The sequence below is a fragment of the Gopherus flavomarginatus genome, chromosome 3, assembly GCF_025201925.1.
Source record: "Gopherus flavomarginatus isolate rGopFla2 chromosome 3, rGopFla2.mat.asm, whole genome shotgun sequence".
Classification (NCBI taxonomy): Eukaryota; Metazoa; Chordata; order Testudines; family Testudinidae; genus Gopherus; species Gopherus flavomarginatus.
In genome coordinates this window covers 263027471-263053960 of record NC_066619.1, presented here as the reverse complement: position 1 = coordinate 263053960, position 26490 = coordinate 263027471, and the positions used below count along the sequence as shown (strand labels likewise).

The window sequence follows — 26490 nt, the reverse complement described above, 5'->3', positions numbered from 1 at the left end:
GCTACCCTTTTAAAGAGACTTTCTAAAAACCACGGTGGAATATACATCTTGAAAGAATGCACAATTAACTTGAAAGTAGCTGTATAACTCAGCTAAAGTAGAAAAACATGCCAGGCAATAGAAAACTTGGATGGGGCAGATAAATGTCTTTAAGCAGATGAACAGTGTCTTTCTGAAGGGGAATTTGCAAAAATGTAATCTTAACTATTTGTTCATGATTCATTTTGGTATCATTATACAGTCTGCGCCTCTAGCTCATTGCTGTTTCAGAACAGTGCTATTTGTCTGAGCACTGATTTGAGTGTGTTGAGGAGAGAATAAACAGAAAAGCTTTGTGGCTGCATAAAGCTCTTTGTCTATATACTTGCTTCACAAGCCAGAATTATGGATGGATTTCCCATTATTTTAGCTTCTGGGCTTAGATGAACCGACATGTTTTCTCCGTCAGTCTGTCTGCAGTGTATCAGCTATGTCATAGACTCCTGATCCTGCTTGCATTGAAGTCAACGGTATAACTTGAATTCAGTAAGTGCAGGAATGGGACCACAGCATACTGTAAAACATATTGTCACAATTATACACAAGAGCTTAGTAAACATTATTGCAGTTAAAAAAAATCCTGACTGAAGCGGTGCTAGAGATAAGGTATAGGAGACCCTGTGGTGAGAGCAGATAGAGCAGGGTGCTGGGCATTTCTCAGTTAGAGACTATTAGCCAGAATGCTCTTCCAGCTCACAGTTGTTTCACGGTAATACTTCACTCTTGCATTAAATGTCGCATCTTAAGAATTTTGTTATATTATTGGTATTGAATAATTTAGTCATGGACTATGGAAATATATCATTTAATGAATAAAACAATTCAAAGCTGTTAATACAACAGAATTAGAAATGAGCTCAGAGAAGGCCTATGCTGAAAAAAGATGGCCATTTCTAAAGATAAAGTGTTCAAACATTTGCAAGTGTAGTACCAATGTGCACTGTTCAGCAAGCTGCGATATGCACATTGGTGATCATGTGAAGAGATTAGTCACTTATTTTACTGCACTGTAGGAACTGGCTTTATGGAAATACTGTGTTAGAAAACAAACATGTGCATATGATGGGAGGGAAGGCAAGGAAGGAGCAAAGTAGGTAAGGAAATCGATTTCTGTTTCATTCTTTCCAGGGGTAAAATAAAGAATACTGATAATTTTTTTGTGTATGTATTTTGTTTTAAATCCAGACAGAGTCCAGCACTTTAAAAACGCGTTTCTCAAAAGTCTTATACCCTTGTGTATCTTTTAGCCAAACAAATACACTTCTACCTTGATATAACGCTGTCCTCAGGAGCCAAAAAATCTTACCGCTTTATAGGTGAAACCGCGTTATATTGATTTGATCCGCCAGAGCTCACAGCCCCACCCCCCAGAGCACTGCTTTACCACATTATATCCGAATTTGTGTTATATCAGGTGATGTTATATTGGGGTAGAGGTGTAGTCCTTAAGACCATGTGTCTGTCTTTGCTCATTTTTGAGAAATATACAATTCTTTGGTTTGTGGACTAGCACATTGGGGTTCTGCTAATAATAAGAGAGAGACTTTTCTCGACCACAACATGCAGCCTTTCCAAACGCTTCTTCCTACTGTTACGTGGGTTGGCTCCAGGCATCAGCAAAGGAAGCAGATACTTGGGGTGGCCAATGGAAAGGTCTCAGAGCTGCCACCAAAGAGGAAGAGAGGGAGCAAAGGATCCGCCACCGAATTGCCGCCAAAGAATGAAGTGGCACGATTCAGCTGTCGCCGAAGTGCTGCCGATCAGCTTGCTTTGTTTGTTTGTTTGTTTGTTTATTTAATTTTTTGCTTTGCGACTTGGGGTGGCAGAAGAGCTGGAGCCAGCCCTGACTGTTGCTACTTCATTTATCACATAGCGTTTGTATGGCTGCATCCCTGCAAACTCCAGAAGCCTCTGTAGCGTCACCCTGTCCCTAGCTTATTAGACACCCTCAGAGAAGAGTTCTTTCCTAAGATGACGATGCCTGGAGAATTAGCTTACTATGTCATAGTCAACACTTGAGGCTAGCACTGTGCATAGATAGCAGGGACAAATGATGTGGTCCTGGGGACTGGCCTTGCTATCTGTAGACACCTGCATGAGGTCTATGTGCAAAAACCACCTCCCAGTGAGCCTTTGGACCTGTGAGCCTCCTCATCTCTGAGTGTGGAACTGCTTAGTTTGGAGGCTAAGTATCTGGATCCACTTTATATTTTTACATGTTCTAACTAGAACTGATAAAACAAAGGAGGGGGGAATATTTCATGAAAAATGTGGGGGCTGAGACTTTTTCATTCTTTTTTAATAACATTTTTCATATTTAACAACATTCTTTTACATTTTTTTAGGGAAAAAAATGACATTCCTGTTTGTTTGTTTTTAATCCCGTCCGTTGTTTTTTTCCACCAGAAACAAGAGATGGACTGTTTAAAGGGGTAGGGGTGGGGGGAGATTTTCCCCAAAATTCCAAAATGAAAATTTTTGAAAATGTCAATGGATTTAGAAATTTTTGTCACAGCCTTTTCCATTTTAAATGACGCTAAAAAGAAAAAAAATGTTTAAAAAAATCCAGCCAGGTTCCGTTGTGACATTTATGAGGGAGGATGAGCAGGGTGGTTCACCAGAGACTAATGGTGGGATGGGTGACGCTGTGGCTAGTTTTTGTAGTTTGCCTAATTAATGCAATATGTTCCCAGCTAGATTTAGGCCTGGTCTACATTGAAAGTTAGGTTGACATGCAGATGGGTCGACAGTGTAGACACAGCTATGTCAAAGGAAGAATGCTTCTGTCAATGTAACTACTGTCACTCATGAAGGTGGTGCTCCTGCACTGATGGAAATCCCCTTCCATCAGTATGGACCACATGTAGACTATGCAGTTATGCTGGCATAGCTATGATGACACAGCTGTGCTTGTATAGTCTGTGTAGTGTAGACGTATCTTTAGTGTATGTGTGGGTTTTGGGGGAGGACTGAGGGGAAGAGTACGGGTTAAAATAAAATTGACAAGGAATCTCTTTAAATAAGAGAATTCACTGGCCTGTCTAAATCAAGTTTACATGTTTAGAAAAATTAATTCTTTTGTTTTTGTTTTGTTTTTTGTTTTGTGTTCCAGCCATGGAAGAATTAATAGTTGAATTGCGTCTGTTTCTTGAACTTTTGGACCATGAATATCTAACATCCACTGTCAGGGAGAAAAAAGCAGTAATAACTAACATTCTCCTGAGGATACAGTCATCAAAAGGTCAGTGTCAGAGATTTATTTTGTTCCTTGCAGAATGGGAAGAATTAGTTTATGCTCAAAGTGTTTCTTTTTTCCCCCGGAAGCCAAATTGAAACAAAGCAAAAAGACATGCAAAGAGGCAAAAAATAAGTGCAAGCTTGCTGAGTGCTTTCCTTTGTTGCATTTTATTGCTAAATGTAACAAAGGGCTTGGAATTAAGCTTACTACTCGTGTCTTCCACCATATGAATGTTAACACAATCTAGCTGCAAAGTAATTTATTGTACTGCAAATAATCTGCCAACCACAGTGTTTTTCTGATCTGTGAATTAAGCACTTACTTTATTTAAATTGTGGGTGCAGTTGCAATTGGTGATATTGACTGAATATAGTGTTATATTATGGAGCATTGACAGTTGCTCTGTAGCTCACCATTACAATGCTAATTCTGTTTTCTCTCTAAACCCCTTACTCCTTAACTTCCACAAAAGAAGCCTGTCTCTGTGAGATTTCAGGGTACGTCTACACTGCAAGAAAAGATCTGCAGCAGCAAGTCTCAGAAATTGGGTTAACTGACTTGGGCTTGTGGGGCTAAAAATACCAGTGTAGATGGTCAGGCTGGAGCCTGGTCTCTGAGACCTTCCCCATTCACCAGGTTTCAACATCCAGGCCTGAATGTCTGCTGCCCTGTGTTCCGTCAGGTGGCATTTTCTCCGCAAGGAAATTTTGTTCTCTGGGGAGGGTTTTTTTTTTGTTTTTGTTTTTGTTTTTGGCGGTGGGGGGGGGGGAAAGGAGAGAAGAATTTTTAGAGTTAGTGTTCTCCAGTAATTTCCCCATGTTCGTGTCACCCTATTCTATTTAAAATACCTCATGACCTTAACTTTGCCCTTTGCTGTTTGTAAAAACTTGTATTCATGAATCAGAGTAATAAGTTTTTTATGTTGCTGAATATACTGAAAGTGTGACTGTGTAGGAAGTTTCTCACTGTAAAGGAACTTACATATGTCAGTTCTTGCACAATATAGGTAAAAATTCACATTTCTAAGCTTTCAAAATATGTCATTCAACTATTGTCCCAATCGTTATACTTGCAAATGGAAAAGAAGAAAAATAAAGCAACTGATCAAAAAGAGATAACAGACAAATTTTAAGTGCTACAAAAAAATAAAACTGTTTCCATTTTCAGGAACTCTTTTAAAACATACAATTTTGGAAAACCAAAAAATATTGTGCAGATAGCTGAAATAAAAAAGTCAAACTTGAAGTGAGATACCAGCAGTTGAAATTAGGAATGCTACAAAGGACTTTCCAAATGTCTGATGTCCTGTGCTGGACACTGTCAACACAAGGTCTATAAATCTTTACAGAAGCTTCTGGTGTCTTGAATGCTTCAAATGAGCAGTCACTCCCTTGAACAAAGAAAATAGCCTAATTCTTGTCTGGAAGCCAGTATAACCATACCCCTGAAAAAACATAAAAATCCAGAAGACTGTAGATCATAGTGGCCAGTATAACTAACCAGTCTGGACAATAAAGTATTAGCAAAATACTTAGGAAACCAACTACCTGGCTTCATTCCAGGGAAAGCCACAATTTATGATATTTAATGTGAAACATTATTCATCATGTTAAGGAAATGAATAAAAATGGCCTTCTAGCATTAGATGCCGAAAAGATGTTGGTTAAGGTTTTTTGGGACTATCTTTTTGTAGTACTGGAGAACTACAGTTTTAAAAATGAATTTATAACCTCTGTCTCAAACAGATCTGTGGTTCTCCATATACCTTCCTTTAGTTGAATTGCTTCTGAAGGACTCTCTCTTTAAAGAATGGCAAAAGTCAAGAGTGTTCTTTGTCACCATCTCTTGTTTGCTCTCATTCTTGAGATTGATACCCAGAGATTAAGGTAATTATGTTAATAAACTTAAATTTGCTCTCTTCGTGGGTGACACTTTGCTTTGTCTCTGTGAAATACAGACCTCCATACAGTGCCTCAAATAAGACTTTGGGCTCATCTATATTGGTCCGAAGTTCAGACTATGGGGATGTGAATAACAGTGCACAACAAAGTGCTGTTCTGTAACTCCTCCATGTGGATGTTGCAAATGCAGTCTGAAAGCATCCTAGTTCATGTAACCATAGTCCTCTTCAAACAGGAAATTGCACTACATCTTGTCATAGGAACCACTCTGCAAATATAGAAAAAAGGCATCAGGTACTTTCTCACTGACTTGCTGGATATGTGGGTTATCAGGTTTTCCTCCACAACACAAAGGCACAATATTTTTAAAAGAAGGAAGATCAAAGACTATAGACCATTAGTGGATTTTTCCATGCTACTGAATGTTGAATGCTTCTGAATAAAATTTACCTATTTTCCAGTTTTCTATGTGTACTTTACAAGTTAAAAATGTCTAGGTGATGTTACTATTTGAGAAATTACAAAATTGGAAGAACTGATTAGAAGAAACTTTAAGATGATATGACCATACCCAGTTAATCTCCTATCTCTACTGTACAAACTTGTTCACTGCAAAACACTCCCAAGTGCATACACTAGATCTTGAGATCTTAAAATTCCTGTTAAGATACTCAGTGGCAAGAAAACATCTGAATACAAAGTGTGATTGTCACACTCATCTCTATGTTGTTTTTCGAAGTGCCATTAAAATCAAAGGTTTTGAATGTAGACCCACCATTCCATACATTCCATTCTGGTAATTGAACCAGTGAATGAGATTGATTCAGTCCATAGGACCAGCTTTCTGGCTATGATTTAAAAGTACAGAACATTATATATGGTTGTGGTGTTCAATGGTGGGCAAAAAGCTTTACACGAACAGGGCCCATGTGATAGATATGACAAAATGAAGTCCTAACTTACCTTAACTGACTGAAAACAGCACCCTGGATCATCACCACAGAGAGCTTATATGAACTCTCTCTCTCTCTCTCTCACACTCACACAATAAATTCAAGTGAATCAAGCTGTAGTTGAAAATGTTATTAGTATTTGACATTCAGGTTTATAATGAAGATCAGATGATATGAGGGAAAGTTTATCTAGAATTTATAATGCTTATATTAAATATCATTTGTGAAAAAGACTAAACTAATCTTTATTGAATATTGAGTGCCTTTATAAAGTAAAGCAAGTTTCTTTTGATGCCTGTTATGTGATATAACATTAAGTACTCCCTTGATACAATAAGAGAATACATAAACGTGTAATATCATATAACCAAACTGAGCGATCATATTATTTCTGGTCATTTAAAATAGTCTTTTACTCCACCCACACAACACTATGAGAGAATTTATGAAACTGTGGTATAGAGTGCCCTGGGACTATACTGATTTCAGAATCTTCACCACACAGCTATACAATTGTATAGACCAGGGATCGGCAACCTTTGCCACGCTTGTTTCTTTACCTGCCGCTTCCGCAGGTTCGGCCGATTGTGGCTCCCACTAGCTGCGGTTCACCATTCCAAGCAAATGTGGGTGGCACATCCCTCAGCCCGCGCCACTTCCCGCAGACCCCATTGGCCTGGAGCTGCAAACTGCAGCCAATGGGAGCCATGATCAGCTGAACCTGCGGACGTGGCAGGTAAAGAAACAAGCCAGCTCGCCAGGGTGCTTATCCTGGTGGGCCGCATGGCAAAGATTGCCAATCCCTGGTATATACCCAACGGCATATTCCCATCATGGAAGAAAACAGTGAGCAAAATTAAGGGTCCTGGGAATGGTAATTGAGGATTCTATGTAAGTGGGAATTGGCTGCATCCTTTAACTGTTCATTTCCAGAATTTTTTTATCTTTCAGGTTTTTAAAGCTGTCAAACATTGTAAAGAAAGTGTCATTTGGCATGGGGTGTTAGTAGGATTTTACTGACATACTTTAGACCATAACTATCTTGTACCTAAGTTATTTGTTAAGGGAATCTTTTATAAATCTTTCATCAGCATGTGCGTTGTAGAACCATTGAACATTGACTTTAGTGGTGTGACATGAAGACTACATTTAACCAGTGCCAGGGCTTGCCAGAGCTGATCCCCGGCACCTCTAGGCTTGGCAGTTCATAGTTCCGGCACCTTTGGGTTTGCTGTGTCAGTTACGAAAGTAAAAATAAAAAATTGCTTGAGCCCCAACACCTCCTTCATTACAAATTAAGCACTGCATTTAACGAGGGTGAGTTAGTCTAATGCAGTGATACTCAGACTGAGGCTCCCAAGCTGCAAGCAGCTGTTTAATGTGTCTCCTGTGGCTCTTGCAACACATGATATTAAAACACTGTGTGATTTAATTATTAACCAATCAGGATGCTTTTACTCTGTTATTATCCAATTGTAGTTGACAAAATAAAAATACTTGTGTCCGAGACCAATACAGGTTCGAGTAAGTTTTTGATCGAGTGAGGAAAATCAAAACATGACAAGTTGAAAGTTCAGAACCAAGTGGCCATTTATTGATGGGGAATAAGTTGCAACTTAGGCTGGGGAGGAGTGCTTTTACTAACTAACAATACTATTAGAACAAGAATATTTACACAACTTGAAACAATCTGTTTACAACCAACAGGAAACCAAATGATCTGTGATTAACTGCTCATCAGAAATTAAAGCAGATACACCAAACTGAGTAAACTATATACGTTAACCAAATATTGTAAAGTACAACAATTAACCACATTAGCAATTAATACAACAACTTAACTCTCATATACTATATACACCGCTTGGTACCAAGTAACAGCAATATATACAGTTTTGTATCAAATAAGGGAGGGAAAAAGAGAAGAGGCTAAGCAAACAAAATATTACAGAAATTAGAATACAAATACTGCACTCCAGGCGCAGCTGACCAGCAGTACAGACACCAAGAGCATAACGAATTGATGGGAATTAATCCCATCCTACCCAAGCCGGCTAAATCCGCAGGAGACCCTTCTAGCTGGAAGGAGGATCCAGGTCTTCCAGTTAACATGTGGATACTCCTGCAGATCTTGGCACGAGACATGGTTTTATTCAAAAGTTCTCTTACTTGTGTCAGCATCTGATTGGTCCCTAGCTCCTTCACCTTCCAGATTCCGAGTTGGAGCCTTCCACATAAACAGGATCTGCACACAGCACACTGTCCTTATGCACATGGCACGCTGGTATTTTTGCACAAGGCACTAGCCTGACCCCTAGGTAACCAGACAGAAAGAGTGGGAAAATGCACACGGCACTATAATGTTGCACACCGCACTAGCCTGACCCTTAGGTGACCAGGGAAAAAGAGCAGGAAAATGCACACGGCACTATAATGTTGCACACCGCACTATGGTGTTGCACACGGTACCAGTGTGACCTTTTGACCAACAATTGGCCATACAGACGCCATGTTTGAGCATAGGCTTAGGGTTGCGACAATTTGGAGAGTCATTTTTCTGTGAGAATAACATATATTATAAACAGTAAGTGAAACAATGAATTCACATCATTCTGGCTCTCTTGGGTAATGTTTATCACTAATTTGGCTCCTGAGGTCTGAGTAACCACTGAAGTCTGAGTATCACTGGTCTAATGATACATGTCATAGGGTTACATGCAGATATCACCTTTTGGCCTTCATTTATATGTATCTTCCTCCTGCTTCTTGAAATTCCCTTTCAGGTTTCAGGTTTGAACAAACTAAAACTCTAAACTAAATCTCGGTGAAGCCCATTTTGCTTCACCTTGTTTTGTGGAAAAAACGGGGTTGTCCTCCAAAAATCAAGTTTATTCTGTTGCTAGAGCCTGCAATGAATTTATAATTGTGTGATTGACAGCATAGTCTGTTTCCATAGAAATGGCTGATGTCACAAATATCATTCTGACATCACTACATAAGGAAATGCACGATGGACTATTGAGGCAAGTCCTTATTTAACACATACAGCTTTGGCTGTTAGCAAACGAAGTAATAAGAATGTGAGAAAAAAATGTATTTATTTATTCAGCAGAATTAATTTTGATTTTTTGTCCCAGAAAACTCTAATGATCAATCAAAGACAGCAAAAGAAAGCAAAAAAAAAGCAAATGGGTAAAATTCTAAAGATGGGTTTGTCCGACATGAAGAGGCACACTGAGAGTTATTACCTTTTAAAAAAAAATTGAATGTTTTTTAAGAAATATCTCTAAACTTGATTTTCAGGAAGAAGGAATTATCTCTGGCCCCGAGTCATAGTCTGTTTTATCAGCATTGTTTTTTCCATCTATTACTTCACACCTACTAGAACTATTGTGTTATGACAAGAAGCATTTAATCATTGATTACACTTTTGGGAGTTGTATGGCTTCAGACAAAGATGTTCAAATATGCAAGTAAAAGCTAAACAAAACACTAAGTGCTAAATTCAGCCCTGCAGGATGCAGCTCCATTGATTGAATTTATGCCAGAATGTTGAAGAAATGACCTCCTAGTCTCCCAAGGTGATTTTTTTGATAAACTATACTACATTCCTATTAAGAGAGTGTGACTGGGATTCAAATTAGTTTACTGAATTGTTCTTCTTACTTCATGACTGACAGGCAGGAGTGGCTGGTAGGAGGACACAGCTTTTACCCTTAACCTCCCTTCCACTTCTAAGTTCTCTTCTCTGTTTTTTCCAGAGGCAGTGGCACTAATGAAACTCTGTTGTTGTTAGACCTTTTGGAAACCATTGTTTCTCATAACAAAAATTGCGAGTTTATGCAAAAGAAGAAAATATTTGGAGGACAGAACTTTTGTGTAACTCTGTTCAAATAGTTAATTTTGTTGACACTTTCTAGCTTAGTAAATGATTGCTGAGGGCACCCTCTTCTCCACTGGCACATAGAATCGTAGAATATCATGGTTGGAAGGGGCCTCTGGAGCTCATCTAGTCCAACCCCCCGCTCAAAGCAGGACTAATCCGCAACTAAATCATCCCAGCCAGGGCTTTGTCAAGCCTGACCTTAAAAACATCTAAGGAAGGAGATTCCGCCACCTCCCTAGGTAATGCATTCCAGTGCTTTACCACTCTCCTAGTGAAAAAGTTTTTCCTAATATCCAAACTAAACCTCCCCCACTGCAACTTGAGACCATTGCTTCTTGTTCTGTCATCTGGTACCATTGAGAACAGTCTAGACCCATCCTCTTTGGAACCCCCCTACAGGTAGTTGAAGGATGCTATCAAATCCCCCTCACTCTTCTCTTCTCCAGACTAAACAGTCCCAGTTCCCTCAGCCTCTCCTCATAAGTCATGTGCTCTAGCCCCTAATCATTTTTGTTCACATCCACATTTTCTATATATTCCTCTTGCGAACAGCAGAGACCCTTTAGCTATTAGGTGTCTAGTAAATTGTTCAAACTCTGGCTATTTAAATCAGTGGCTCTCGACCTTTCCAGACTACTGTACCCTTTTCAGGAGTCTGATTTGTCTTGAATACGCCCAAGTTTCACCACACTTAAAAACTACTTGCTTACAAAATCAGACATAAAAATACAGAAGTGTCACAGCACACTACTACTGAAAAATTGCTTACTTTCTCATTTTTACCATATGGTTATAAAATAAATTGATTGGAATATACATGTTGTACTTACATTTCAGTGTGTAATATATAGAGCAGTGTAAACAAGTCATATGAAATTTTAGTTTGTACTGACTTTGTTAGTGTTTTTATGTAGCATGTTGTAAAGCTAGGCAAATATCTAGATGAGTTGATGTACCCCTGGTTGAGAACCACTGATTTAGGTCCCTTAAATTCTGATTTTTTTCACACTAATCTAGAACTATTTCCTTAATAGTTTTCTGTATCTTGTATTCAGCAGACTAGACTGGCTTTCTCAGATACAGTTAGGTGGGTGAGCTTGAGTTTGTTTTGTTTAATTAGAAGCTTACATTAGAGCATTGATTCTATTAAGTTGTGTTTTAAGTCACTAAGACATTCATCGGTGTGGCTTTGGAAATCGCTTATGATCTGGGGAATGGGCATGAGGCCAAGAGGGAAAGTTTTGCCCTAGACGTCCACGTTCTGCGAGCTTGTGTTGGTCTCTACTCTGCCATTTATGACGGTGGATGAATACAACCTTTGTTGGTAAATTTTTGGATGCTAGAAACAAACGTGAAGGTAAAAATGTTTCAGAAGTTCTTTGAAATGGAGAACTAACAGATTGCGTGAATAGTAAATAGATATAGTGGAGCAGTGTCCCAGCTTAATACTTTGGTTTACTCTCTTATATGTCATGCATTTTTTTCCTGCAGGTTTTGAAATAAAAGAACATCTACAGAAACAAGAAGTTTCCAATAGTTTGCCTAGTTTGCCTGCCCCACCTCAGATGCCTCTACCAGAGATACCTCAGCAATGGCTGGTATGTGTTAATTTAACTGTACATTCAGCCCTTAGAAAATATTTACTTACTATTGTTGTGATAACCATTAACACAAATTAAAAGAAAGCTACTCTTGTTTTCCTTGGGATAGCTCAACATGATGATACTTTTCTTTCTGCAATATATAATTAACAAAATACAGGCCCAGAAGCTGAAAAATCAAACTGGCTTACTGGGGAAGAAAGGATTTTAATGCTGTCCAATGTAATTAACTTTCTAGAGCAGAAAATTCTCTGAAAGAGTAAAATTTTACGTTTCCAGCTATGTTTATAGAAAATATGAGAACTGGACTGAGATCTACATTGAAAATTGTCCAGCTTGAAGCAGCTGTTTTGCTGAAAAGTGACCTAATTATAAACAAGTTTTAGTCATTCTTTATTATTGACTTGACAATAGCTTAGAAGAAAATAATGGAAATAGGTTCCTAGCAGTGAATCTGCAAAGAATTTCTTTGGACTGTTTAGACAACAACTTTAGTCCTGATATTAGCAAGGATTAATTATTGATAAATTGTACTGCTTCTTACTTATTCCTGATCAGCTTCCTACAGAAAGGTATTAGATGAGTTCCCACTAAGGAGATATAGTTTTATAAAAGTATCTATGTTTAGCTTGCAATGCAGAATTCAGTATTCCCAAGATATGAGAGATGGACTGGATGACCCTAGCATGTTTTTTTAATCTTTTTAAATTACCAGATTGACATTTTTGTTTACAGTTACATCCAGCGATGTAATGCATCAGACCAATGTGCCATTATTCTCCATTATTCGTCTTGAGACAGCGGACAGTATTAAATGCTTCAGAGGAAGGTGCAGGAATCCCCGTAGTGGGCAGTTCTGTAATAACCTGATCATAGGAATAGTTTCTTCCTAACCACTGTTGGTGTTTTGACTTATGTCTTGAAACAAAATTGTAAAAAATCCTATCTAATATAACTGTGGATGTTCATAAACCAGGAATATTTATGCTAGTGATATCCATATAACTGATTCATATATAAAATCTGACAATACTCAGCAAAAATATGTGCTAAGATTCTTTGCAGATAACTATATAGCATTATTACGCAATAGATTTGAGTGAATGCCAAAGTACACGTTAATATGCATTGGAATCTGGAGAATCTACTCCATGGTTATAGTGTTTGATAATAAAACATACAAGAAGTGCATAACATAAAATCCAGTGGAAATTATTGAGATATAAGAAAATTGCAAAAAAAATATATGCACATGCCTGCAAATTTTTGAAGATTTAGCCTTCACAAGCTAATTCTATAAAATCAAACCAACTTACTGTATATACTCGTTCATAAGCCAAATATTTTTGGTGAAAAAGTGACACATCAAAGAGCAGGGGTCAGCTTATAAATGGGTCTACACCAAAATTTGATGATCTTAAACTCTATGGAATCATTGAATTGAATATCTAATACAGGGATCGGCAACTTGTGGCACGCGGCCTGCCAAGGTAAGCACCCTGGCAGGCTGGGCCAGTTTGTTAACCTGCCGCGTCCGCAGGTTCAGCTGATCGTGGCTGCCACTGGCCGCGGTTTGCTGCTCCAGGCCAATGGGGGCGGCAGGAAGCGGCGGCCAGCACATCCCTCGGCCTGTGCCACTTTCCACAGCTCCCATTGGCTGGGAACAGTGAATTGCACCCACAGGGAGCTGAGGGGCTCCATGCCTGCAGACGCTTCAAGTAAACAAAACATCCCAACCCACCAGTGGCTTACCCTGACGGGCCGGGAGCCAAAGTTTTCCAACCCCTGAAATACAAGGTCGACTTATGAAAGGCTCACACAGTTTTTGCTATTTTTACCTATCCATTTTGGGGGGTTGGCTTATAAACGAACGGGCTAATGAACGAATATATATGGTAATTCTTTATTTTCTAGTATTTGTGTAGGCTCCATTCAGTAAATTGACTGCAGAAACTGCCGCCAAACTAAGTTCTTCTGTTGGTTCAAAAGAAATTTGCCTGATTCTCGTCTCCCTTACACCAATGTATAAATATAGTTAAAACTAAGAAAGCTGTATGGGGGTGAACTATAAATAGAGTCCAATATGTCAACAGTTTCTGCAGCACTTAAATTCTTTTGAATTCTGAAGTAACAAAATTATTGCTGGAAGATATTGTGAAAAATGACCTTGAAATTGAGCCAGTTAGAGCCAGGGGGCCTATGACTGAAAGTTCTAAACAGAACTGATTCCCATTGCAACGAGAAAGGGATGCTTGTGAGTGCCCAGTCAGTCTGTGGAATCGGAGGTCTTCAATTAAGGATTGAGGAATATTGCAAAATTATAGTGTTTTGTATGCCTGGTCTTTTCTTAACTTAGCCCTTCCACTACTGATCCAACCACTGGAGTACTTCCTAGCGTGCTTGGCTGGGGGGAAGAGGGAAAGAGTGGTGGTGGGAGGGACCACCTCCAGTGCTGTCCCATGACCCCACGGCATCCTAACTGAAGCTCCCATGTTTCAAACAGATCAAAGTGATTTGATGAAAGAAGGTAGAAGATAGAGCTTTGCAAACACATTGCACACAGCAAACAACTTTGGCTGTTTATTTTCTCACACAAACATTTCCCTGTTACACTGTTATTTTACTGTATGTTTTTATTACTTTGCTTTCTTCCACCCCTTTAGCATGGTAAAGAGGAGCTTGAAGATTTCTTCCCCTCTCTGACCTATGAGTAGTCTTGCTCACCTCTCTCCTGAGTCCGTGGCAGTGCTACCCAAGTCAGATTCTGCCTGCCTCTCTTGAGCTCTTTCACTAAGTGAACAGAACCAAGGACCGATTGGGGAAGTCCTTCCACTGGGAGGGGATGGGCAAGGACGTTGCCAAGTATGTCCGGTCTTGTGAGGTATGCCAAAGGGTGGGAAAGCCCCAAAACCGGGTCAAGGCCCCTCTCCAGCCACTCCCCATAATTGAGGTCCCATTTCAGCGAGTAGCTGTGGATATTCTGGGTCCTTTCCCAAAAAAGACACCCAGAGGAGCAGTACGTACTGACTTTCGTGGACTTTGCTACCCGATGGCCGGAAGCAGTAGCTCTAGGCAACACTAGGGCTAAAGCTGTGTGCCAGGCACTAGCAGACATTTTTGCCAGGGTAGGTTGACCCTCCGACATCCTTACAGATTCAGGATCTAATTTCCTGGCAGGGACCACGAAAGAACTATGGGAAACTCATGGGGTGAACCACTTGGTTGCCACCCCGTACCACCATCAAACCAATGGCCTGGTGGAAAGGTTTAATGGAACTTTGGGGGCCATGATACGTAAATTCATCAATGAACACTCCAATAATTGGGACCTAGTGTTGCAGCAGTTGCTTTTTGCCTACAGGGCTGTACCACATCCCAGTTTAGGGTTTTCACCATTTGAACTTGTGTATGGCCATGAGGTTAAGGGGCCATTACAGTTGGTGAAGCAGCAATGGGAGGGGTTTACGCCTTCTCCAGGAACTAACATTCTGGACTTTGTAAGCAACCTACAAAGTTGGAACCACCAACTGTTTTTGTGGATGCCAGTCTTTCTGGTGTCCACCAGAAAGAGTCACCTTGTATAAAAGTCCTTGTTCTACAACAAACCGGGATCGATTAGAAGAGCTGAGAGTGTAGCCCAAGTGGTTCCAACTAAGTACGGGAAAAAGCTCTTAAGCTTAGCCCATGATCATCTGGTTTTTTCTAGAGTGATGGTGATGGATTCTCCCAGCTCCTCTTCTCAGTTCTTTTGACTGTTGCTGATGCTGGCAGAGGCTGATGCTCTTTGGTCCTTGAGACATAAGGTTAAGATCTGAGCCCGAGTCTCCAGAAGCACTTTTATACTAACCCACCAAAGACTTGATGTAAAGCCCATTGAAGTCAATAGAAAGATTCCTGTCGATTTCAATGGGCTCTGGATCTGGTCTTTAAACCCCTGAAACAGAGCTGACCCTATCATTGGCAGGTCCTCTAATAACGCAATGTGTTCACAACACCATCCAGCTCCTTCCTCACCCATGGGACTGTATTCAGGGCCGCTAGCCTGAGCAGCCGCCCACTCTGCACTGCTATTTTTAGGGGATAGCTTAAGCAGAGCTAGCGCAGGTACATTTACGCGAGCTGGGAATCATGCCTCCCAGCTCAAATGTAGACATACCCTCAGCTTTGTCAGCACAACATCTCCCTTTTTTTAACCTGTCTATATGGCTCCGTTGGCGCTAGTGGCCATTTTTGTGGGCCAGCAAGGCAGAAGCTGAGCTGAAGAATAACTTTACAAGGGGGTAGCATAATTTCTTCCACCATTTTCTGTCTGAAATGGAAATCTGACAATGTCTGCACCTGCATCTTCCAGGGTTTTTTTTGCACATAGTTGCTGTTCATAGTTAGCAAGTTCATTCATTCTGGGGTTTAGGGGGTTTCTCCCAGGCACTGTTTGGCACATCTATTTTATGCCCAAGATCCTCATCTTTCAACCCCACCTGGCCAGTGCCCAGGTTTTCCTGGTTAGTGACCCCCACATCTCTTGTCTCTATTGCCTTGGGGAGTTGCATATCCCATCTAAATATGAGATTTATAATTCGTTCCCTACTTGTACATGACAGTCTCACAGTTTTGCTCTAGGAATCATCTGATGGAGCTCTTTGTGTGACCATAGCCCAGTGCAAGGTACTCTGACCCCCATCTACATTGGCGAGATCCGCCTGTTAGTGTCCTTTTCAGATTTGGTGCTTCATGGTCCTGGATCATTGGAGCCTAAGGCTAAATATTTCGATAGACACGGGCGTGATGAGAGTAAGAGAAAATACCCTCAAAAAACCTGGGAGGTCCCCAGCCAAATACTTTTAAGAAGAGGTTAGCCTCTGTCACTGCCTCTTGGGGTGGTCTCTCGAGAGTCTCAGCTTTTCCTGACTGCTTCTCCTTAGTTTGCGCTCAATCAGGTCAGTTCTTGGACCCTCACCTTCAATTAAGCCTGTCAGCTCTTCTCTTTTTGGGCTTGTAGTCTCTTTCAGTCTCTTGGCTGTGTTTGCAAAGTCAGCCTGGTGCAGGGCTGTTGCCACCTTGCTATCCCAGGCCTTTCTGCCTCCCACTTCCTTCTCTGCACTCTCCCTTTTATAGTGGGCCTTGTTTCCACTATTGGTTGCAGCTGTGGGTGCCGCCTCCATGCTTACCTGGCGAGCCACGTGCCAAAGGTTGCCGACCCCTGCTCTAGGAGATGGGAGCATTCACCTCCTAAGGAAGAACCTTAAGCCCCTCAGGAACCTTTATGAGGAGGAAGAACAAATTGCCCAATCCACCAGTAGTTCTTCCGTCCTCATTCCCTGATGAGGCAGTGGAGCTGGCTTCACCATCACTGCTGGATGATTTTAAACAATTTCAGGAACTTCTCAGAAAGGCAGGGTCTTTACAGATTCCTCCGGAGAAAGTTCAGGACCCTACTCACAAGCTTCTGGCCATTCTCCAGACTACAGGCCCTACCAGAGTGGCACTTCTCATCAACAGGCCATTCTGGAACTGGTGAAGACTGACACATCCCAGCCACCTTATCATAACCTTAGTCCCAGATTTGGACCTTAGCGTCCAAAATATGGGGGTTAGCATGAAAACCTCCAAGCTTAGTTACCAGCTTGGACCTGGTACTTGCTGCCACCACCCAAAAAATTAGAGTGTTTTGGGGCACTCTGGTCCCCCTGAAAAACCTTCCCTGGGGACCCCAAGACCCAAATCCCTTGAGTCTCACAACAAAGGGAAATAATCCTTTTTCCCTTCCCCCCTCCAGGTGCTCCTGGAGAGATACATAGACACAAGCTCTGTGAAATTACACAGAGTGACTCCCCCTCTCTGTTTCCAGTCCTGGAAACAAAAAGTACTTTCCTATTCCCCCAGAGGGAATGCAAAATCAGGCTAGCAATCCAACACACAGATCTCCCCTGATTTCTTCCTCCCACCAATTCCCTGGTGAGTACAGACTCAATTTCCCTGAAGTAAAGAAAAACTCCAACAGGTCTTAAAAGAAAGCTTTATATAAAAAAGAAAGAAAAATACATACCAATGGTCTCTCTGTATTAAGATGATACAATACAGGGTCAATTGCTTAAAAGAATATTGAATAAACAGCCTTATTCAAAAAGAATACAAATCAAAGCACTCCAGCACTTATATTCATGCAAATACCAAAGAAAAGAAACCATATAACTTACTATCTGATCTCTTTGTCCTTACACTTAGAAACAGAAGACTAGAAAGTAGAAACTACTTCTCCAAAGCTCAGAGAAAGCAGGCAGACAGACAAAAGACTCAGACACTCAATTCCCTCCACCCAAAGTTGAAAAAATCCGGTTTCCTGATTGGTCCTCTGGTCAGGTGCTTCAGGTGAAAGAGACATTAACCCTTAGCTATCTGTTTATGACACACCTGCAACCCAGCTTCCAAAAGAGAAAGTTTACTTTATTCCAGCTCAAGGGATGGAATATCTCTTTTCCCACCCAGTACTGAATGGTGCAGGCCATTACTGAGTGCAGCAGGCTACCGTCTCTGATAAGAACTCTAAAAATCTGGACCTTTGCTGGGGGGAGAGAGTTCCTCTTGTGTCAATATACAATCCAAGATAGCAAATTACCAGGCTTGATTTCAAAATATGATTTTATTAATTTCTCCAAACTTTCTGAGTTAGTTAACAAGCTTCCTGAGGAGCTAAGACCTCAGTTCCAAACTCTCCTGGATGAAGGGAAACCCATAGCCCAGTCATCTCTTCAAGCATTACTGGACAATGCAGCTGACCCTGCCTTCCACTCCAATCATGAGGCAGGCTTCTTGGCGTCACTTCATAGGGTTTCCAAAGTAAGTCCAGGCCTCCCCTTCAAGGGAAAAGGTTCAATGAAAAAGTGAACAAATTGTTGCACACACTTAAGTATTCCCCAGCTATCCTCCATTCCATGGGATTTATGCCCTGGCCCCCCCAGAGGAAATGCTCTTAAGCACTTCCTAATAGGCAGAGTCCCACTTCTCAGCCCTTTTTTCATCAGTGGAGTTACTAACTACCACAAAATGCCATATGGGTCACCATAACAGACAGAACACTATGTCAATCAGACACCCCTACTCCCTTCAGTAAATGCCTGTTCTGCCTCTTCCCAATGTGTCAATGTATCTCTGTGGATAGATGGGTCCTGGAGATTAACTCCATGGGCTACACAACAGAATTCCTGTCAATCCCTTCTTCCAATCCCCATTTCCAATCCCTCTTCAGGGATCCCCTCTCATTGGACTTCCTTCTTTGACTAGGAGCCATAGTGTCCTAGGGGAAGGGTTTCTATTTGAGATATTTTCTCATTTCCCAACAACAGGACAGATGGATTCCCATTTTAGATTTCAGATAATTAAATATCTTCATACATTGTTTGAGATTCAGGATGACAGCTCTGGTCTCAATAATCCCCTTCCTCAACAAAGATGATTGGTTTGAAGCTTTCAGTTTGAAAGATACCTCTTTTCATATAGACATCCACCTAGCCCACAGGACATTTCTCTGCTGTGCAGTGAGCCTAGAACATTCTCAATACAGAGTCCTTCCTTTTGGTTTACTCGATGGCCCCAGGAGTGTTCACGAAGGCGCTTGCCATGGTAGCAGCACACCTTCATCGTCAAGGCTGGCTCTCTTACCTCAACAACCGGCTGCTCACAGGTCATTCATAGAATCATAGGGTCGGAAGGGACCTCAGGAGGTCATCTAATCCAACCCCCTGCTCAAAGCAGGACCTAATCCCCAGTTAGGTCGTGGAAGTCCAGTCATTGGCACACTCCCTTCTAAGATTCCTACAATCCTCAGGACTTTGAGTAAATTTAGAAAAGTCCACTTTAATCCCAACACAGGTTATAGAATTTGGTGGAGCAAAGCTGGAGTGGACAACCGCCCAAGCCAATTTACCTCAAGATAGGTTCCTTGTGATAAGGAACGTCATTGACCGACTCCAAATAAGCCCAGATGATAACCTGTTCCTGCCTAGTTCTTCTAGGCCTCATGGCTGCCTGCATACATGTAGAAACCTTCTCAAGGGTCCACCATAGTTGCCTCTAAGCGTGACTTCATACAGTCTATTGATAGCTTCTCGATGTTCAGACACCCTATAATCATGAGATTTCTGAAAGTCCTTATTCAGAACCTTCCCTTCTGTGTCAGCACCATCTCCTAGTTAGGATTTCAACCTGGTGCTGTCAGCACTTACGAATTCACCACTTGAGCCCTTGGCTTCCTGCTCACTTCTCCATCTAACCATGAAATTGGCCTTCCTTAAAGCAGTCATTTCCACTTGGAGACTACGGGAATTTGCAGCTCTTGCGGCATATCTCATAAGGACAAAGTTATCCTAAAGTTATTTCCCAAGTTCATCACAAAGGTTCCTTCTGAATTCCACCTGAATCAGACCGTTCATGTGCTAGTGTTCCATCAGGAACCTCATATTTCCAGAGAGGACAGGAAGCTACATCCCCGGAGCATTCATGGAACTCCAGCTTTCCACCTGTACAGAACTAAGCCCTTCAGAAAATCCCCGAGATTGTTCATCTCATTCACTGACCAGAGGAAAGGGAAGCAATTTAATTGCAAAGACTTTTTTGAAATGGATCTTGTAGTCAACTTACGAACAGATGGAAAACTCTTCTCCTCAGCATGTAAGGATCCACTCTACTAGAGCACACACTATCTCAGTAGCTTGTCTCCAAAGTATACCTCTAGAGGAAATCTGTAGAGTGGTAGCATGGAGCTCATTGCACACCTTTACCAGACACTATGCCTTGATCCAGTCTTCTTTACTTGATGCATACTTCAGCACCACAGTGCTTCAGTCTGTGGTTCAGCATGGGTCCTTGCATCCCCTTCCTCATCAGTGAGTATGGCTTGTGAGTCACTGGCAGTGAATACCCATAGGGACTGGCACTCAAAGAAGAAAGTACGGTTACTTACCTTACAGTAACTGGAGTTCATCAGGATGTCGTTCCTAAGGGTATTCACAACCTGCCATTCTTTCCCTCTGCCTGGATCCTCCCTTTATGCAAGGTAGAATAGGAACTGGATCTCCGGTCGGTCTGCACTACTCCTTATACCCTGAGTATGGAGCTCGAGGAGGCACAGGATGCAGGTGTGGATTAACGGGCACTGCTAATAAAGAATTTCCAGACTTGGGCGCATGGAGTGCAAGCGTACCTATAGTGACCACACATCTTGAAGAACTGTAGTTATTAAAAGGTAAGTAACCTTCCTTTGTAGCCTGAATACTTGAGTATGTCTTGGTGTACATTTTCCCTATTGTTAAATGTGTACTAGTTCTCTTGTAGAAGATGCTGTTGCTGTGACACTGCAAAAAATGGTTCTTGCTCACGGGTTTGGAGTAACAAAGGAGCTGATGCTCCATGTCCTGCTCAACTGCTGCTGGTTTATCACCTAGGATCCCGTCACGGTGGCATCATCAAGCAGCTTTAAAAATACCCTTTCCAGTGAAGCAATGATATACTATCCTGTATGTCCTGCTGTTCAGATATTCCTGAGGAAGACTAGCATAAATTACCCACAGCATGACAGGGAGAGAACACACATAACTTTCATTCATTAGGTTGTCATAGTTCATCAATTTTGCATTATTTCCACAGTAAAGTGCATGTGTATTTTTGTTTTTCCTGGAACGCTGACAATCTAATAACTATTTAACCACAACAAGTGTCCAGCAATGTGCCAGACTCCCTATAGGCATAAGTCAAAAGAGTAGGTCAATTCTATGCCCTACACTTCCCCACGTACGTACATACTTACTTTGTAGGAGTGTTCCACATAAATGGGCTTCCTAGTGTTGGGAATCAGTTTGAAAGCCTCGTTTTATCTTGCTCTCTGTCAGGTATGCTCACTGACTTTTATTAGAAAGTGTCAAAAAGGACATGTAAAAGCAGCAAAGAATCCTGTGGCACCTTATAGACTAACAGACGTTTTGGAGCATGAGCTTTCGTGGGTGAATACCCACTTCGTCAGATGCATGATGCCTTTGGAGAAGAAAATCCGTAGTGAAATCAAAAGGATTTTTTAAAGTGAGATGTTGCAAATTACATGAATCACTCTGTAAACACAAAGTATGCCAACTCTCTGGGTTCTTTTTGAAACATGCCGATAGGATTATGATATAAGAAAAATACACTTCTTGAATACTAAAGAGGAAATTGTGTCTTTTTATTTTATCTCAAGACTTCTTCTAGGGTTCAATATTACTCATTGCTTTCTGGTCTCCCTTATAAAAATAGAGTTCTATGACATTGTTACATATTTTTTCCTTTCAGAAAAATGTTGGAAACTAGCTTTTTCCTGCCTTCTATTAAAAGGTCAAATTGTTTAAATTCAATAGAAGTTCATTGATTAAAGCTATTTGAATATGGTTAAAAGCTGAATAGTGATATCAGTTTAAAAGGACCTTGAATAGCATCTTCCATGATTAACAATAATGCAAGATTTTTAGTACTCTAGATTCTGTTGGCAGCTTATTACTTTTAAGGCTATAGCCAAGGACACGCTGGTGGTTCATGAAGGAAAGAATAATTAAATTAATGGAAGTAAATGGTAAAGGGGATATAATACAACATGGATTTACCAAAGGTAGATCATGCCAGACTAACCTGATTTCCTTCTTTGAGAAAATAACTGATTTTTTAGAAAAGGGAGGTGCAGTAGATCTGATATATACTTTGACTTCATTATTAGGAAATGATTAGTTAAGTAGGGGAGATGGGGCTAATTACAAGAATTGTAAGAATAATAAAGAACTGGCTAAAAGGGAGAAAGGCAATGGGTTGTGCTGAAAGGTGGATTATCAGACTAGAAGGAGGTTACTAGTGGAATTCCTCAAAGGTTAGTTTCCGGACCAATCTTATTCAATGTTTTTGTTAATGGCTTTAGCGCAAAGGAATAAAGCCATTAACAAAAACATTGAATAAGTTGGGAGTTATCATCAATGCAGAGGAGGGTCCAAATATTATACAGGTGCGACACTCAGAGAAAAACATTAAACAGTTACTATTTACAAAGTGCAAACACTTTGCAGCCATGTAAATGATGTCCCTGCCCCAAACAGTTGACAATATAACTCAGACGTATAAATATGTAATAACAACAGCTAGCTGCTAAAATGCTGAGGCAGGCTGATTCTTGCAGCTATTGGTATTCTTGCAGCTAATCTTGAGTATCCCATTGCAGTAAAGACTCTGGAATGAACCCAAACCTGTGTACGTTCCGGTGACTGGAGGACAGCCTTCCTCAACTGAAGATGTTTGGCCCGTTCTTTGAAAATTTCCCCCCTTCTAGCCACGGTTGCCTTTGTCTTTGTTAAATGTGCATATGTAACTGGTTCTGTGTGTCTGGGTTCAGAGATCATCTGGGGAGGCATTTGCTTAAGTAAATGAAGCTAAAAAATTCAAACTTTGGATGCCTTTCTGTCCTTTCTTCTGGCTATGTTGTCCTTCAGAATTCTGTTTCCTTTGTCATTCCTATGTTTTCCCTGATACTCGAATTGGTCATGGGTATTATTATTTTTTATTTTACGTATTATTCTTTATTTCATATTTGTATAATATCATAGGAATATCTTTGATTAAGTGATCTAATTCTGAGACTTCTATAACACCCTTTTATAAAGAATAACATAAATTGAGTCTTATTTCAAAGCTTTCTTCATCTCCGGTCTGTAAAGGCATACAGTCTTGGATTGGCTTTTATTACAGTTCGGCCATTTGCTCAGTCCACTACAGTTAGGGTTTACAGTGGACTCAAAGTGCTCTACTAAAGGCATATAGTGACCTAACTGTCTAAATGAAGCAGAATGTCATCTCTTCTAATCATATTAGACCTGTTGGTGAATTTCAACCCACTGGACTATAAGAGTATTATTTTGCTTGTTGCTGCCTTTGCTTTTATAGAGCAACAGTCTCAACCTTTTCAAATTGTTGTACACCTTTCAGGAGACTGATTTGTCTTGCGAACCCCCAAGTTTCGCCTTATTTAAAAACTGCTTGCTTACAAAAACAGACATAAAAATACAAAAGTGTCACAGCACCCTCTTACTGAAAAATGCTTCCTTTCTCATTTTTACCATATAATTATAAAATAAAGTGTGACCCCGGGCTGAGAAACACTGATATAGTATGTACAGCAGTATAAACAAGTCATTGTATGAAATTTTAGTTTGTACTGACTTCGCTAGTGCTTTTCATGTAGCCTGTTGTAAAACTAGACAAATATCTGGATGAGTTGACATTCCCTTGGTTGAGATCCACTGCTTTAGGGTATTGTGCTCTCATTTACTGTGGTGAGGTCTCATCGTTTTGCCAGTTTCTTATTGCCATGTCTTCCCTATCTATGCAGTGCCATTCCTGAGCTGGTTTCCTCTTTTAAACTTAAAAGTGAATTTTTCCAAAGCGCTCATCATTGGCCTAACTCTGCTCCCATTGAAGTCAATGATATAACTCCTGTTGATTTTAATGGGAGCAGAGTTAGGACAATGCTGACCACTTGTGAAAATCCTACCCAAATTCTCCTCCTGTTTTGTTTTAGTTTTTAAAAGAAAACTCTTCACTACATTATGCTGTGGACTAACCTTCACAGAATAATGGCATAATTTAATTGACATTGCCCTGTCCATCCTCTCTTCTTCTTCCTGTGTCTACTGTTTCTTGTCTTAACCCCTCATCATGTCATCTGCATATGTCTTAACCCTTCATCATGTTATCTGCATAAATATCTTGTAAGCTCCTTCAGGAGGGAAGTATCTTTCATCTGTAATGGGAAGTGCCTAGCACAGTTACAATAAAAAAAAATCAGTAATCACATCTGACTGGTACTTTCACGCAGACTATAATTTAAATACATCTTCCTGGGATTAATATCAAGGCATTTGCCAGAATTCTAATTAAGACCCCTTGCTCTTCTCTCTACACCTGAACCTTTTTGGTACATAAGTCAATTCTTATTGATTTTATATACAAATTTGCTCTGCCTTTTCTTTATTTTCTGGGTTCTTCATCTGTATATTTTCGGTTGTCTAAGTGACATCTCTAAGTGGATATGTATTAATATTCCATTATTCATTCTAAATAAAACAGAAATTTTATTTTTTCATTCTTTTTACTTTTGAATCTCTGAGGTAGATTAATTCTACATTTCTTCTGTCACTGGGCCACGGAGTTCGGTGTAACTCTTGCCTGCCTTTCTCATTTAAGTGGTGTGTACTGTACTTGAGTTTTGCAAATTTTATTTAATAAATATCTCAAATTCAAGCCTGTCTGACAGATGTTACAGGAAAAATGTAAGTGCATCTCTAGGTTCTGTCCCAGGGCAGCAGTGCCGTTGCATAGAACAATCAGCTGGAATCTGAGCTCAGTTCAATGCTGTTAGATGCTTACCATTTGCCACTTCTAAATATTATGATTTATTTGCTTGGGTTGCCCCACTGATATGGAATTCTTTTCTTTCTGAGGTTTGTGGTATTAACTTAAAGTTCTAAAACCACAGCTTAATTTTTTTTTTAAATTTTCTATCCTCCATAACCCACCATATATTATTTATAATGGTTTTAGGTATGATGCAAGAAGAATTTGTTCAACAATGCAAAGAAATACTGCACAAGGGTTTAGGATAGTGTATCATGTACTGGATGTTGGATGATAACATGAAAGGACCCCATGCTTGTAAATCTAAACTGGCTCTTTATTAAGACAACTATCTACAGAGATGCTGCAGCTAGTATTCTAACCATGTGCACACAGACTGACTTCATGGTGCCTCCTGCAATTGGTGCTCCCCTCTTCAAGTTTTTTGCTTTATGCGGTTCATGGTGCTGCAATAAACGCTCCTCCTGATTGTAATGTAGACATATCTTCTGTATTGGGTTACTATCAGGTCCCTGGGGAGAGAGTATTGCGTTTACCCAACATTGTCAGGTAGGGATCCCTTCCTATCTGTTTTGCCTTTGCCATCAGTCTCTTGGCTGTCTTTACTGCCAACTCCATCCTCTGGTTCCCTTTTGGGTATCTAGAGGAAGATACCTTGTGCTTAAATTCCCATTTGGCGCTGAATTGTTTGTTTTAATTCTGGTACAGTGTACTGTCACCCACTGTTTGAGCATAGCATGCCAAGTATGCCATACCTTGCAAAATGCCACTTTCATTTCCTAAGCACAGTCCTTACCTGAGTGTCCTCTGGAGAGATCACTTCTTAGAAACTGGAGAAGTAGTCTACTGTAACCATGTGGTTCCTGTCATTAAACGTGATCAGGTCTGTGCCAGTCTTTTCCCAGGGTTGGGTGGGATTTCATAAAGCTATATAGAGTCTCCATCTGTTGCTAGTCACTATATTCTTTGCACACCTCACACGGTTCTGTATACTCTCTGTTGGGCATTCATGCCTGGCCATTAGACACATTCCCTGTTTCATCTCTTATAAGCCTCTGTCCCTAGGTGTGAAGCATGTATCCATCTCATTTTGTCAGCTCTTAACTACTGCTTTGTCTCCCTTAAACAAAATCTTATCTTGCATGTACAGCTGATGATTCACCTGGCAGTAGTGGGTAAACTCCTGTGGCTCCTTGCTATCTGGCCAACCCTGGAGTATGACCTTGCATTTTTTTTAAACTGCAGGTAGTACCCAGCGCTGTTTGGTGCTTTGTTAGAATGCCCGGAGCCCCTCATCTGAGATTTGAAGGTACTCTGATAGACTCTGTGTCCTGTTCCACAGTTACATGTCTTGTAGTCTGGGAAGTATGCCCTACTAGGCAGTGCTTAATTTGTGCCAGAGCTTGCCAGAGCTGACCCCCGGCACCTCTAGGCTTGGCAGTTAATAGCCCCAGCA

At 40.6% G+C, this 26490-nt stretch overlaps 1 protein-coding gene across 3 annotated transcripts in view; it reads left to right on the top strand.

Moving 5' to 3' along the window:
• The window catches only part of AFAP1 (actin filament associated protein 1), a 185063-nt gene that overhangs the window by 77570 nt on the left and 81003 nt on the right, over nt 1–26490 (top strand). For 2 of the 3 annotated variants that reach the window (XM_050947553.1, XM_050947555.1), the window contains exons 2-3: nt 3152–3280; nt 11509–11615. In XM_050947553.1, coding sequence (XP_050803510.1) covers nt 3154–3280; nt 11509–11615 — 234 coding nt within the window. In that variant the 5' untranslated portion in view covers nt 3152–3153. Of the gene's footprint in view, nt 1–1017; nt 1134–3151; nt 3281–11508; nt 11616–26490 lie in introns of those variants that run through there. The other variant, XM_050947554.1, reaches the window with a different exon arrangement.